A 15,447-nucleotide genomic window follows, 5' to 3' on the forward strand; every position below is an offset into this window, starting at 1 on the left:
TTTCATTATGTGTGCACACTGTACAATTAGGAAGCTACAGAATACCCTGAAACCTGCTGGAGAAAAATATGATCCAGTACATTCCCACGGATTAAGTTAGCTAGCAATGGAGTATCTGTGGTTTAACCGCGTGCACTTCCCTGGCTCCGTATCTAGCAGGGGCTTGTACAACTCACTGTTGCGTAGACGGTTCCCAGCCCTGTTCTCCTCCACTCTGTACAATCCTGCAGCTTTAGGTGATTTTCTCTCTGCATTTGGCCCCGTTCCTTCTCCAGCACTGCTACACTCCTCCTCTCTCCATCACCTCCCATCGACGACTCCCCACTCCTTCTCTAACTCCTCCTTCACTTCCTGCTTCTTTTGAGCCCTTTCTCTCCAAAACCACACCCCGCATCCTGCCTCGCCCTGCTCACTTTCCTGGGCTTGTCTCTTCTCCTCCCTCCTCTACCAATCAGGGTTTTGTATGACAGCAGCCAATCCAGAGCAAGCCGCTATCGGACTGAATAAATGAAGCCCATGAAGAAGGTGGGAGACGGGGTCTCTCCTCCACACAATACCCCCCATGTCTCTGTGGGAGCACATAGCCACCAGGTACCACAGGACTTCAGATTGTGTGGCTATCCTGTAGGACCCCCTGGGGCCACTACACAGGGACGCAAAGACATTTTTACCTCAGAATCCATACATCATCCATGAGAAGATATGTCTGCTGTGTGACGGGGAACCTAAGGATTCCGGACAGCACGGAGGCCACAGAGAGCAGCTCTCCTAGTCTACACCTCTCTGTGGGGCCTCGGAGTCCTACTAACGATGAGACAGCCGCGTCGTCAACTTGTAGAATAGTATGAGAAGAAAGCCACAAAAAGGAGGAAATATTTTATGAAAATGTTTATTTCAACTGTATCTTTGGAATGTAGTAGTCATCGTTTGGGAATCAAGTTACAGTTCTATTTTATGTGATATTATGCAATTCAATGTCCAAGAATACAAATGTCGTTCAAAGTTTAAGGCTTCGCAGTTCATTCCAAAACAACAGTTTACAAGTGTCATATTGTCATACAAAATAAAAATTTCTGTAAAAAAATTTGCACAAAATTTCATGATGATACAAAACATGAAGCAATAATATACCAGTAAAATGAACTCATTTTACTACAGAAAAGTTTTTTGTTTTTTGTTTTTTTTAAAGGTTTTCGATAAAGAAAAAATATGTTATTTTACATTTTCAAAATTATGAAACAATCTAAAACAAATATAAATGAACGATTTTTCTTTTAACACTGCCTTTACAAACAAAAAAAAAAAACCCTTTGGTCCAAGCAGAAGGAGGCGGCAACAAGCTTCCACATGGAGAGTTCGCCACCTTCTCTCTGGCTGGTGAAGGGTTAATAATGTTATCAACATATAATTTTAAATAGAGTTTTCAGTGCAAGATTCCTTTCTCTCAGTCCTAAAGGTTCAGTATCATTTTTCCCAGAATCACCTCCATTGGTGCAGAAAGGGTTAAGAGCTCAAATCTAATGTGGAAAGGTTTGACATTTTTTGGCCATTAATGTTTTAATAGAAAAAAAAAACATAAATTCACAAAATATGCAAAAAAAAAGATAAAAATGCTCAGAAAAAGCCAAGAAAACCTCCAACAATAGGCCAGTTTCACACAAGCGTATCACGGCCATATTTTGGCGCTCCTGAAGTGGAATGTGTCCCAGCCTGACCGCTGGGTTGACTCACCCAAACTGTCACCGTCATTGGCATACGCTCGGATAACACTGGCCAGAAGTTGGTGCTGCTTACAAGATGCCACAAGAGTGGAAGAATGCAACACTCTAGACTTAAGGGGTTTGCCAAGACTAAGATGATGGTGACCTTCCATGAGGATAGGCCGTCAATATGAGATCAGTGGGGGTCTGCCACTCAGGACTCCCACCAATCAACTGACTGAAGATTCCTCTAGGGGCGGCTTATCTTCAGGAGAGACTTAGGCTGGGGTCACACAGGGCGGATTTGCCATGGAAATTCCATGTAGGATCTCGCCGCTGCAAATCCGCCTGCGGCCGCTAATCTCGGGGTTAGCCAGCCAAGTGGACGAGAGTTCTCAGAAAACTCTTGTCCACACGGGACGGCCAATCCGCTGCGGTTAATCCGGCAGAAACTGCGGCTGCGGCGCGGCTTTGTTGACCGCAGCATGTCCATTCCTTTTTCTTTCCGCTGCGGTCGCGCTCTCCAATATGGGAGCGCCGGCCGCAGTGGAAGAGCGAGTGGCCGGGCCACTTCAAAGTCGCCGCGGGTTTTTCCGCGGCGGTTCTCCCGGCGGAAATCTCGCGGTTTTTCGCTGCGGCCAAACCGAGGGATTTCCGTCGGGAATCAGTCCCGTGTGACCCCAGCCTAAGAGGTCAGGTGTTGAATGAAATTCATTGTGCCTGATCCTTCTTTTCCCCCAACGTCATCTGTCGGGGGTCCCCATATACATACTACACTTGGTTTGTCTTGCTGAAAATCGACAAATTGGACAGCTTTTCCCAAATGTGTATGGGGGGGAGGGCGGGTCTCTCAATGCCGATATGTTTACAGTAGCCCATAACTTTTTTGCGAGGAGAGGTTTGACTATGTTGGAATCGTTGTGGCCAAGTTATAGAACAAAGGGATAGCTAAATAGCATGGTGAGTGCTAGCAGCGGTATTCCAGAAGCAAGCTTTAGGTCCAGATGTGCTGCAGACTTTCAGTATGGAAAATCTGCAGCATTTACAGTCGCAGCAAAATGGGTGAGAGTTTCAAAACCTCGTGCGCCCACTGCGGGAAAAATCTGTTGCGGAAATTGACATGCGGTGCGGAATTTAACCCTTTCCAATCCACTGTCTGACATCGGAAAACATTCTGATTGAAGGCTGTAAAGCTCCGATGTCGGAAGACGTCCGGCAGGGTATTCTTACTGTATATTACAGGTCGCTCTGTCGTCAGGGGCCTTTCCAGCATGTCCCATACCGCAGTACTATCTCTAGCCAGCAGATGGCCCCATTGTATAATGGCAAAAAGATAAAGCCCCCCTAGAAACCCTTGAATCCAAAATTGGATTGCAAAGGGTTAAATCTGCAGCTGTCAATTATAGCACCAGATATGCTGCAGATTTTAGCCAATAGACTTCAATGGAAAAGCTAAAATCTGTAGCTGTGGATCTGAAAAGCAGATTTTCAGTGTGGAAAGGCTACAGATTTTCTGCACAGAGTATCCTGTGGAGGAGGTCCAGCCATCACTTGGCATCTCCTCAGTCTTGATGCTCTTCCCATCACTCACATCAATGGAGAGGAACCAGCATGGACGACCATCAGAAACCGGGACTTGCTTGTCCCTGGCTACAGATGGGAGCATTACAACCCTTCATGTAAGGGAGGACCACTGGGACTACATCGGGGATGTGATAATGAGCTCATCCACTGATTGGTAATCCTCCGTATTGTACAGCAGCATCTTCTAAACTGTTATTACCAAACCCACGAAGGATGGGTGGGACTCAGCGCCGAGAGCGCAAGCACAGACGGATGTCTCGTAGACCTCCAGGGTCAGTGAGACGTCTCTTTTGCCTGCAGTACTTCTGCACTGCGACCAACATATAACAGACTGAAGTGTCTAGCACCTTAAATGTGTTCCTGTCTCCTCCTTGTGATGCCGTTGGGACGCTTCCAGCCCAGGACCGTACGCGGCAGCGCAAGGCCATCGCTACCCCATTTTATTATAACACTTTATCCTGCTCTGCAGTCACAAGTGTACAAGTCACCCCGACCCGTATTTATGGACCGCCGTAAGAGCGGCAGGAAAGCTTTTCCTGCAGGTTCATATTGTGGTCATAATTTAAGAATCCATTTGCTGTTCTGCTCTCCAGGAGCCGACGAGACACGGCGGATTGTAGAGCCGAAGGGAACATCAAATATGCTACCATGTTATAGAGAGGTAATAAATAATAAGCTACAAAGTCACTCATTTAGATGAATCATGGGACACTAAAACACCCAATAAAATACTATAAAAGCAAGGAACATAAAGACTAAACATGTACATGGGCAACATAGAAGCGGCTGAGGGTAATCCATGCAGCAGCCGCCGGACAATGGACCTGGCGGTTTTAGGACTTTGGTAGAAGTTAGTAAATTTATCCACCCATTATCACTGATTTACAAACCAATTTCCGATTCATGCGTTGTTTTTGAGCAAAGAAGCCCCATAACAGCACAATGTAATGACAGCGGTGCGTACGGTAACAAAAAGTTACATTCTATCATCTCGTAATAGTTGCATTTCATATATGAACCCCAAATCCAGAGTGTAGCCCAAGTCTTCCACTATTACACTGTCATGGCAATCACCCTACTCACACCATCCATAACTAATAGCGCCGAGCCAATGACCCAAATCTTCTGCTTGTATAGAAGGCGGCATGCCTTGGAAAATAGCGCCGTATACTAGTGAGGACCCACTGGTTTTCCCACCAAAGACATTTATCCCCTATGCAAAAGGTAGGGGATTGAAGGTTTGATTGTTGGGGGTCGCAGTGGTACACTCTGAGTGTCTCACGTGAATGGAGCGGCGTAGCGCATGCTCAACCGTCTCTCCAATCCCTTCTATTGGACAGAGAGGGGTCTATTTGCTCAGCAATGTCTCGTCGCACCATAGAAGTCAATGAAGCAATGGTCGTGCATGCTCACTGCCGCTTCATTCACATGGGTCACCGTTCTTGAAACCATTGCAGCAGTTATATTCCCAGCGATCAGACAATGTGTCAGTCGGGGATTCATTTCTCTGGTGATAAAACTTCTTTAACGGAGTTCCGAAAAGGGCAACTAAGTTTAGGCCCTTCCAGAGGTGCACTTGTGCTACTCTAAATCACTTGTGTAGATTTGCCCCGAGGCTTATTAAATAATGATGCAATGTATCATTCCAGCTTCCATTGTTGATCTGCATTAAAGTGGTTGACCAGTTGTAAACTATTGGTGGTCTATCAGCAGGAAAGGCCATCAATAATAGATTGGCTGGGGTCCGCCATGCTGTTTGTTGGGTCGGTGAGTTCATACATTGAGCTGACTTCTGCAGGAGGCAGCAGCTCAGCTCTCACTGCAGTGGCCAGGATTGGTATTGCAGCCAAGTTCCCATTCACTTCAATGCCTGCAATACCAAGCCTGGCCACTGCAGTAAGAACGAAGCTGTCTGCTCCCTGTAAAAATCAGCTGAGTGGAGAAGTACACTGACCCAGCAAACAGCTGATTGGAGGGGATCCCTAGTAGGGAATACGTCATCAATAGTTTACAACTGGACAACCCTTTTAAGGTACAGCACATTTATTATTCTTCACTCTGCTTGACCATATGGTATTATACAAAAACTCGACTTTTTGGAAAAATGATACTGAAGCTTCTGACCTCCTGACAGAAAGTCAAAGTTAAACTTTGTAGGGTAAATGTCAGAACTTTCCCTTATTCAATCTAAACAAAAGTCCGGCCTCCAGCAACAGAGCTGCTTACTGCCTCGATGGCGTAAGCTTTACATTGTCTACTCAGAGTGGAGTACAAATCGTTAAATACATTCTACGGAGAAAAACACAAATGGGATATTGCAGCTTTTTTTTTTTATTACCATAAAGTTGTGGCTTCGACTTAAAAAAAAACAAACAAAAAGAATTGAGATTCTGAAATCAAAGCTTCTCAGCCAAGTTGGTGGTTTATCTAAGAGCCCTTGCCTTATCGGGGTCAACGGGGGGGGAAACGAAAAGACCGTCCTATTACACCGTTACTAACAAGGGCCGATGATAAAAAAAAAAAAAAGGAAATTATTGTAATCCGTGAGAGTACAGTCAAAACTAACACAAACACAAAAAGGCACTTGAGAGGACATCCACTAGCCAGTGCCGCAACATTTCCTCAAAGGGTAGACCATTACCCCCTATTGCCGTTGGATGATGGTGCGCGTACTGTAGAGACATTTTTAAGCACTATGCTTCAGAACAAACACTGAAACACAACGATAATGGAGAGCTTCGCTTCAAAAAATGCCAAAAACATCATAGTGGCACGTTTTAGGACTTCCTAAGCCTTTGTTACAGCACAAACAGATATGCACAAACATGAAATAGTCGTCCTGCGAGTCTGTCGATGTGTAAGGAGGAGGTAGGACACGCCGGTCTATATGCACCCCTTTCCACCAAGTGTTATCCCGGGACGGCGCTCAACCAAGAAGGATCCGCAGCAGGAAACAGAACAAAACCAAAGAGCTTACAAAACCATAAAATCCATCATAATTGGTCTCAACACCAGCATCTGATTATCGGGAAACAGAAGAAGGAACAGAAGAGCCGCTGTACATGATTCAGATTGTATAGACGTCCGTAGTTTTCAGGTTTATTCACTGACGCTCCTGAGAGAAGTTTGGCTTCACGACGACCAACGCGCTTTGTAGCCTAAACAGTAACAGATCATCGGTCCGCTTTCAGATTGACGCAAGTCTTTCCACCAAAAAAGTATCTGCAGCACTTTCCTCTCGCCGCGTCACGCCTCTGAATAGGTATTCTGTGTGTTTAGTTTGTCCTTTTTCAACTTCACGCCGTCCACAAGTTCAAAGTTGTAATTCTCCAGGGCGGACAAGTTCCTCTGCGACATTACGTGGTGCCAACAGGCACAGTAGAGGACCACTCCGCAGATCGCCCCGAGGAGGACCCCCAGAGCACTCATGGCAATGATGGTGATGAGGATGGGGTCCAGATTCTTCAGCACGCCCCCCGGGTGCCTGACGACGGTGTCGTTATTCCGACCGGGGTAGTTAGGTGTGATTCCTGTAAACACAGAATCGGCGTGGTTAATATTTACGCTTTTTTTTTAGATGGTCATTTACAAAGAACGAAAAGGAAAATATGACTTTGTGCCACGGTCACTGGGTTGTTAGATACTTTCGGACAGTTTTTCCATTTTTCTGAAAAGGGGCATGGCCTAATCTGTGCTAAAAATGGCGCCAAATTGCAGCAAATTATGCTACGATTTTGGCATCATTTATGTCGTAAACTACGCCAACTAGTAGAAGGTCTAAACTTAGACTAGACAGGCTTAAAGTGCGACAGATTTATCCTTCAGCAGAGCCAATGTGAGAAATCTGGCGCACTGTAAGACGGCTAACTTTGACAGTCTTAGTAAATTAGCCCCATTGTTTGCTGCAGGTGGTGCGGAACGTCTGCGCCTCTTCCCCGCTATGCCATCTATGGCGCGGGTGGTGCAGGCATGGAACTGACAAACTTGGTTCTGTTACATCTCTGCCCTGTGAATAAAATACTGCTCATAGCTGGAATGTATGAGCCCGACACACTGAGCCCCCACTTTAGTAGAGACCCCAACTAGTAGCGCTGGACCTTCTAAACCCCTCAGAACCACAGCAGTTCATAATGGCGACCATCCACAAGTATCAGATGACCCCCGTGCACCAAGAAAACCTTCCCCGCAGCATCACTGCACCTCCACCAGCGGACAGGAAGGGGTCAGCGATTCATGCTGCTTGGGCCAAATTCTGACCTTCCATCAGCAACAGAAATCTGGACCCATCTGACCAGGAAATGTTTTCCCGCTGCTCAGTGATACAAGTTTTGCGCTCTTTTGCACTAGTGTATTTTGTGAATTTATGCCTTGTACTACTAAAGAGAAGTTTTGAGTAAAGTTATTTCCAGGCCCTGACCATTGCCGGTGACCTGAGGTACTTGAATAGTCTGTGGCTGATTTATTTTCCCCACCGATGGTCATGCCGGGGGGTACTGGAACGGTGGCGTCACACGTGACAAGTCCCTCTACACCTGTTACGCTGTTTATTGGGCATCCCCATACCGGGAGTGTCTGGAAGAGGCCCAGCTCTGCCCTGGCCTTGGCTAAGTGTGTCCCTCTGAGAGGCAGCCTAGTAAGTGCCGCCGTGACAAGGCAACACTTTACCCTCCCAGCTCCTCAGCGTATGTCATGTGTCCAGGGTCACCCTACGGGGCGCTGCAACAACCCTCAGCATCCACGCCGCTGCTCTACAGTCATGTAATATGAAGGGCGCCGATGATACTTTGTTTAAATCAGTAAGGAAATTTGCTCCATTAAGTCTGCAGAGGGATGATATCCGTTTTATTGATCCGCCATCACAGCTGCACATTGTAGATAAGCCGAAAGCCGAGTTGATGCTTCGTCTGAGATAACGGATAAATCAGCACAACATTGCAGCCTGTTTATAATAACGCTATAGATTGGCGGTCGGGATTATTCTGTAGCCGGGGGAAACGTTCCTCTTCCATCAGATATTTGGCGCTGATGTCTGACGGATCATCTGGCGGCGGGGATGTCATCAGCTGCTGCTCCACAGCTTTACTTGGGAAATTCTGCAGTGCCGTGAAGTATTAGTTGTATTTCCTAGCGGGACCCTCTGCGGCACGTCTAGGGTTGCCACCCGGACGGTAATGTGTCCGGAAGGCTGGTGACGGCATTTATTTTTTAGAGACCCAATTAAAGGTTGATTAAGAATAATTCCGTGCATCGAGCAGCTCCGGCCGGGCCGCAACCAGACCGACCAGCGCATCCACCTCACTGAAGTTCTATTCTGGACGCTGTAAACAGCGCCGAGGCTGTATGGGAGGGTTCAGTGTCCTGTGGGAGCTTACAGAATGGAATTGGCTGCGCAGCCCAGAGCTTACACTATAGGGGTCACTATTACTACTGGGGCCAATAATGGAGTTTCTATTACTATAGAGGCCACTGTGCAAATCATTATTACTACTGAGGCTGTGATGGGGGTCACTATTGGAGCCACTAACAGGTTCACTATTAATATTGGGCTAATAATGGGGTCACTATTACTACTGGGGCCACTGAGGGGGGCAAAATTACTAATTGGGGCCACTAGAATAACGGTTACAAACATACATTGTGATAAGCCACACCCCCTTTTATCTCGGCCAGTATCCTTTTGTGACAATGGTGGCAACCGTAGGCATGTCCTGCCTGTGCCACCTCTGCTGCAGAGACAAACCATAGCGGATGGCCAACTTGGTAAAAGCAGCGTAGAGTTATAGGAGAGTCATTTATGGTATCATCGTTAGTGGCATAGTCACTGTATGACCCTGCTGGATTGCCCCATTGGCATGGCATATGACGTACCTTGGTTAACAGTTCCATGATCCACGGTACCGGCTCCGGATTCTGGTGGCTCAGGCCCTAAATAACCCAAAAGAGTGGAATCAATAAGACTGTGATAAGAAATAACACTCTATATACCATCAGGGCTCATGTGTAAGAGGGCTACTGTTATATATTCTGCTATGTCTATTTGAGTGTAATATTTTATGGTGACTGTCATTTTTTGAGGGGGAGGGAATACAGCAAGGTGGTCTCAGAGCAGGTACAGGAGTGTGTGGGTTGGTGGGAGTAGAAGGAGGAAAGAAGCAGCTACGCTGTTGGTCCTAGAGAAGGGGATACTCCCCAGATCAGAGAAAAAACTCGCCAGAGCAGGAAATACTTCCCAGAGCAAGGGATACTCCCCAGAGCAGAAGATACTCCCCAGAGCGGGACTTAGGCTTAGCACTACCAGATTCTTAGCACTTAGCCTCAGCTATTGGCATGCCTCCAGAGTCTGACCCAGGCCCACCATTGACACAATCATAGTCGGATTATGGCCCTGTACAGCCTTCAAGTGGAAAAAAAATGTGGACGTCATCTGCTTCTCCTGCTGCCCCATATTATTAAAGAGAAACCAACTCAATGCCCAATAAATACAACGTATTCCCTGTTATCAGCCATTTCTGGGTGGGGGGGAGGCTGACTGTTCTGTTCTATGAAGGGATTACAGATAAGATATTCAGACCAATATGTTCAGCTTAAAGGGGTTGTTGTCCATGATTAGAAAAAAGGGCCTGTTGTGTTCACAGAAACAGCGCCACACCTGTCCTTGGGTTGCATCTGGTATTGCAATTCAGCTCTTTTCACGTCAATGGGGAAAATATGCAATACCAGACATGAACTCTGGACAGATGTGGTGCTGTTTTCAGAAACATATAAGACCCTTTTCTCTTATCCTAGACAGCCCCTTTAAATTGTATATTAAAGGAGTTGCGCCAACTTGCACACCAATCCCAAAATGCGGCGCCTGTGGGGAAAGGTGATTGTCCCGGGGCTCATTCTTGGCACCACAAAAATCAGCTGAAATTCCTGGGGAAGCCGCGGCCGCCCACACATCTACCCTTCAGCAGCTGCAGTGGGGAACATGCAGAATTGCTGGACGGTCGTTCACATAAATGGCCATTCTGTAATACCAGAATAGCAGAATGTCTGCCAGGACGGGGGATGCTCTTACTGCGCGGCTTTCTGTTCTGCTACATAGAGGGGGTCCCGAGGAGAGGATCCTGCCCCATTAGGATATGAACGACCCTCTGCTCTTGGCCTAACTCCTCCTATAGATGATATTATCAGCCACTTACCTCTACAATCCTCCGGAGCAATTTTATTAGCAATGGCGATATCATCCACAGCAATTCCTCCGGTGCTTCCTTTGCCAATTGTTCCCTCAACCACCACCTAAAGACATAAAAGCAATGAAAACATATTAAATGTTATCAGCCAGAGTAAACAGAATATGCCAGATTTGGCAAACAAATTCTTGCCAAAAAGTGCGTGCGTCTTTTGGTCCAATGTCAGGAGGGTCCAGCAGCACCAGATCCCCCTGACCACTTCCATGATGATTAGTTGTAGCTGAAAAGCACTGCAGCTGATCAATAGGCCCACCAAGAAGTACTCCCTCCTCCCTCCATGTTTCTATTCTATTTCTCCTCTAGGTGGCAGTAGCTGAAGTCACTTTAGGTCATTGGGTGCCTTACAGCAGCCGATGTGGGGGGAGCCTTGAAATGGAACATAAATGCTATAAATGCCATGAACTATGCAGGTGACTGAAGGCTTGTACAGCCACCACTAGTGCAGACATGCTGAGGCGTAGATATCAGGGTGCAGAGGTAGCGGCTGCAGACGGGCCACGATAAATGATGCATGGCGAGGAGGGGCAGCTGCTACTGATGCTGCATTGGGGTGCAAGAGCTGAAGTTTCGCCACTGGATGTGTTGGGGGACATTTTCTCATGATCGTACATCATAAAGGACCGTGGAAACAAACGGTGGCGTCACCAGAAGAACATTACTAAACCTGTCCTCCCAAAAGTAGTCACACCCGCCCCTCATGCAGAGAATAACACAATAGCACCCCCTTACCCGGTAAGGCTTTATGGACTTGTAGAGGGGGACGCGAGCTTCTCGCCACATGTTGTGATACTTGCTGTCGCTGGCAGCCACCCACAGCAGCTGGTCGAAGCCGTCTTGTCTTTCGTAATGTAGTTTTATGCTTAGAGAGCCCACGTGTGATCCGGAGATGTGGTACCAGAAGGTCATGCACTGCGCAGAATTCATGGAGGGCACCACCGGGCTCAGCAGGCGGGCCACCTTACCGCTGTGGCGCTCATCGGATTCTGAGTAAATAAAGTTACCGTCCCCTGAAAAAGACAGAAGTGGTGTGTGATAATTAACATCTGCACTGCTGCGTATGCTGCGCTGCTGACAGGAGGCTCTACAGTCCTCGTATGCTGCTATATTGTACTCATATGACAAGCAATAGCACTTGTATGATAGTCTGCGGGACTTGTATGATAGTCTGCGGGAATGGTATGATAGTCTGCGGGACTGGTATGATAGTCTGCGGGACTGGTATGATAGTCTGCGGGACTGGTATGATAGTCTGCGGGACTTGTATGATGGTCTGCGGGACTTGTATCATAGTCTGTGGGACTTGTATGATGGTCTGCGGGACTTGTATCATAGTCTGTGGGACTTGTATCATAGTCTGCGGGACTTGTATCATAGTCTGCGGGACTTGTATCATAGTCTGCGGGACTTGTATCATAGTCTGCGGGACTTGTATCATAGTCTGCGGGACTTGTATCATAGTCTGCGGGACTGGTATGATAGTCTGCGGGACTTGTATGATAGTCTGCGGGACTTGTATGATAGTCTGCGGGACTTGTATGATAGTCTGCGGGACTTGTATGATAGTCTGCGGGACTTGTATCGTAGTCTGCGGGACTTGTATCGTAGTCTGCGGGACTTGTATCGTAGTCTGCGGGACTTGTATCGTAGTCTGCGGGACTTGTATCATAGTCTGCGGGACTTGTATCATAGTCTGCGGGACTTGTATCATAGTCTGCGGGACTTGTATCATAGTCTGCGGGACTTGTATCATAGTCTGCGGGACTGGTATGATAGTCTGCGGGACTTGTATGATAGTCTGCGGGACTTGTATGATAGTCTGCGGGACTTGTATGATAGTCTGCGGGACTTGTATGATAGTCTGCGGGACTTGTATCGTAGTCTGCGGGACTTGTATCGTAGTCTGCGGGACTTGTATCGTAGTCTGCGGGACTTGTATCGTAGTCTGCGGGACTTGTATCATAGTCTGCGGGACTTGTATCATAGTCTGCGGGACTTGTATCATAGTCTGCGGGACTTGTATCATAGTCTGCGGGACTTGTATCATAGTCTGTGGGACTTGTATGATGGTCTGCGGGACTTGTATCATAGTCTGTGGGACTTGTATGATGGTCTGCGGGACTTGTATCATAGTCTGCGGGACTGGTATGATAGTCTGCGGGACTGGTATGATAGTCTGCGGGACTGGTATGATAGTCTGCGGGACTGGTATGATAGTCTGCGGGACTGGTATGATAGTCTGCGGGACTTGTATCGTAGTCTGCGGGACTTGTATCATAGTCTGTGGGACTTGTATCATAGTCTGCGGGACTTGTATCATAGTCTGCGGGACTTGTATGATAGTCTGCGGGACTTGTATCGTAGTCTGCGGGACTTGTATCGTAGTCTGCGGGACTTGTATCGTAGTCTGCGGGACTTGTATCATAGTCTGCGGGACTTGTATCATAGTCTGCGGGACTTGTATCATAGTCTGTGGGACTTGTATCATAGTCTGTGGGACTTGTATGATGGTCTGCGGGACTTGTATCATAGTCTGTGGGACTTGTATGATGGTCTGCGGGACTTGTATCATAGTCTGTGGGACTTGTATGATGGTCTGCGGGACTTGTATCATAGTCTGTGGGACTTGTATCATAGTCTGCGGGACTTGTATCATAGTCTGTGGGACTTGTATCATAGTCTGTGGGACTTGTATGATGGTCTGCGGGACTTGTATCATAGTCTGTGGGACTTGTATGATGGTCTGCGGGACTTGTATCATAGTCTGTGGGACTTGTATCATAGTCTGCGGGACTTGTATCATAGTCTGCGGGACTTGTATCATAGTCTGCGGGACTTGTATCATAGTCTGTGGGACTTGTATCATAGTCTGTGGGACTTGTATCATAGTCTGTGGGACTTGTATGATGGTCTGCGGGACTGGTATGATAGTCTGCGGGACTTGTATCATAGTCTGCGGGACTTGTATCATAGTCTGCGGGACTTGTATCATAGTCTGTAGGACTTGTATGATGGTCTGCGGGACTGGTATGATAGTCTGCGGGACTGGTATCGTAGTCTGCGGGACTGGTATGATAGTCTGCGGGACTGGTATCGTAGTCTGTGGGACTTGTATCATAGTCTGCGGGACTTGTATCATAGTCTGTGGGACTTGTATCATAGTCTGTGGGACTTGTATCATAGTCTGTGGGACTTGTATCATAGTCTGTGGGACTTGTATGATGGTCTGCGGGACTTGTATCATAGTCTGCGGGACTTGTATCATAGTCTGTGGGACTTGTATGATAGTCTGCGGGACTGGTATGATAGTCTGCGGGACTTGTATCGTAGTCTGCGGGACTTGTATCGTAGTCTGCGGGACTTGTATCGTAGTCTGCGGGACTTGTATCATAGTCTGTGGGACTTGTATGATGGTCTGCGGGACTGGTATGATAGTCTGCGGGACTTGTATCATAGTCTGCGGGACTGGTATGAAGATCTGCGGGACTTGTCTGATGGTCTGTGGGACTTTATTATACTTGTACCATACTCTATGGTACTAACGGCAGACTTTCTACTACTTGTATGGTAATATATGGAATTGGCTATGTAGGGTGATTTACTTCTGCCAATGTTTGAATGTCCCTTTGCAGACGACAGGAGAGCAGCGGTCAGAGTCCCTGCCGACGGATACAAATCCTTTGTATGCAAGGAACTAAATGACAGGATTAATCAAGACAACATTTTGTATAGTTTAGCTGTTGTACTAGGTCAGTACTTCCCCTTTAAGGCTGTTGTTGAGCGTTGTACTAGGTCAGTACTTCCCCTTTAAGGCTGTTGTTGAGCGTTGTACTAGGTCAGTACTTCCCCTTTAAGGCTGGTGTTGAGCGTTGTACTAGGTCAGTACTTCCCCTTTAAGGCTGTTGTTGAGCGTTGTACTAGGTCAGTACTTCCCCTTTAAGGCTGCTGTTGAGTGTTGTACTAGGTCAGTACTTCCCCTTTAAGACTACATTCACACGGGCGAGGATCTGACATGAGTTTTGCGCGTTGCAAGATGCACAAATATGGAAACGGATTTATTCACATAAGCGATTTGTTTCCTCGCAGGAATCGCAGTAAGTTCCATCCTTCGCTCATTGTTTAAAGCGGTCGCATTCTGTCGCGCCGCATGTGATGTGATGTTTCCCATTGAAATCAATGGAAATCACTTGCGACGCGCGCGGAACACGCCAAAGGATCGCAGTTTCACAAAAGTGAAATCACAAACTCCCCTCATTTGCGTGAACAACGGCACGTGAATCTGGCCAATGACTACATCTCAGTGAAACCTTCCTTCGGTCGGCCGTTCCGCGGGGGCCGACCATCTTGTACACATCCGTTATCTGCAGTTTTGTCGCATTTGGATGAAAAATGTAAAAACTGTGAAATTTTAAAGGTCTAATGAAATGGTGGAGCGAATGTGCGCAACCCGAACCGCGTGGGGCAGAGAGCAGTCTATTAAAGGCTTAATGGCATGAGATGTGCGCGGTGCGCGGCCCAAAGCGGGGGAGACTTGGCGCTCAGATGAATCAGATCAGGTTTCATTAGCGGCTCAATTCATCAAACACAACGCTCATTCTCTGCCCATCAAACAGTCAGGAGAGACGCGAACCCAGGAGTAAATGGGCATCATGGCGGAATCACGTAACGCAGCGCGATCCAGGCGAGAACTATCACCGCACCGAATGAGGGCCAAGCCGGGCTCTAAAGACATTAGTACCCTGGATAACCGATTGCTAGAGGTCTGACCAAAACCGTCTTAAATGCCCCGTGTGAGGGGTGGCCGTATGCATGCGCGACCGCCGCTCTATTCACTTCTATGGGACTGGTGGAGAGCCACTTACTCGTCAATCTATCACCTTCCCATAGAAGTGAAGGGCCGGCAGTTGAGCATGCACACAACCACTCCGCTC

General features: G+C 47.4%; 1 protein-coding gene across 1 annotated transcript in view; it reads right to left on the reverse strand.

Moving 5' to 3' along the window:
* Positions 1-873: 873 nt before the first annotated feature.
* Positions 874-15,447, reverse strand: part of NRP1 (neuropilin 1) — a 186,358-nt gene continuing 171,784 nt past the window's right edge. Inside the window, exons 15-18 of the mRNA XM_066585201.1 lie at positions 11,249-11,526; positions 10,469-10,565; positions 9,153-9,209; positions 874-6,814 (exon numbers count right to left, since the gene is read on the reverse strand). Coding sequence (XP_066441298.1) covers positions 6,531-6,814; positions 9,153-9,209; positions 10,469-10,565; positions 11,249-11,526 — 716 coding nt within the window. The 3' untranslated portion in view covers positions 874-6,530. The remainder of the gene's footprint in view (positions 6,815-9,152; positions 9,210-10,468; positions 10,566-11,248; positions 11,527-15,447) is intronic.

This window comes from Eleutherodactylus coqui, chromosome 12, assembly GCF_035609145.1.
Source record: "Eleutherodactylus coqui strain aEleCoq1 chromosome 12, aEleCoq1.hap1, whole genome shotgun sequence".
NCBI classification, from domain to species: domain Eukaryota; kingdom Metazoa; phylum Chordata; class Amphibia; order Anura; family Eleutherodactylidae; genus Eleutherodactylus; species Eleutherodactylus coqui.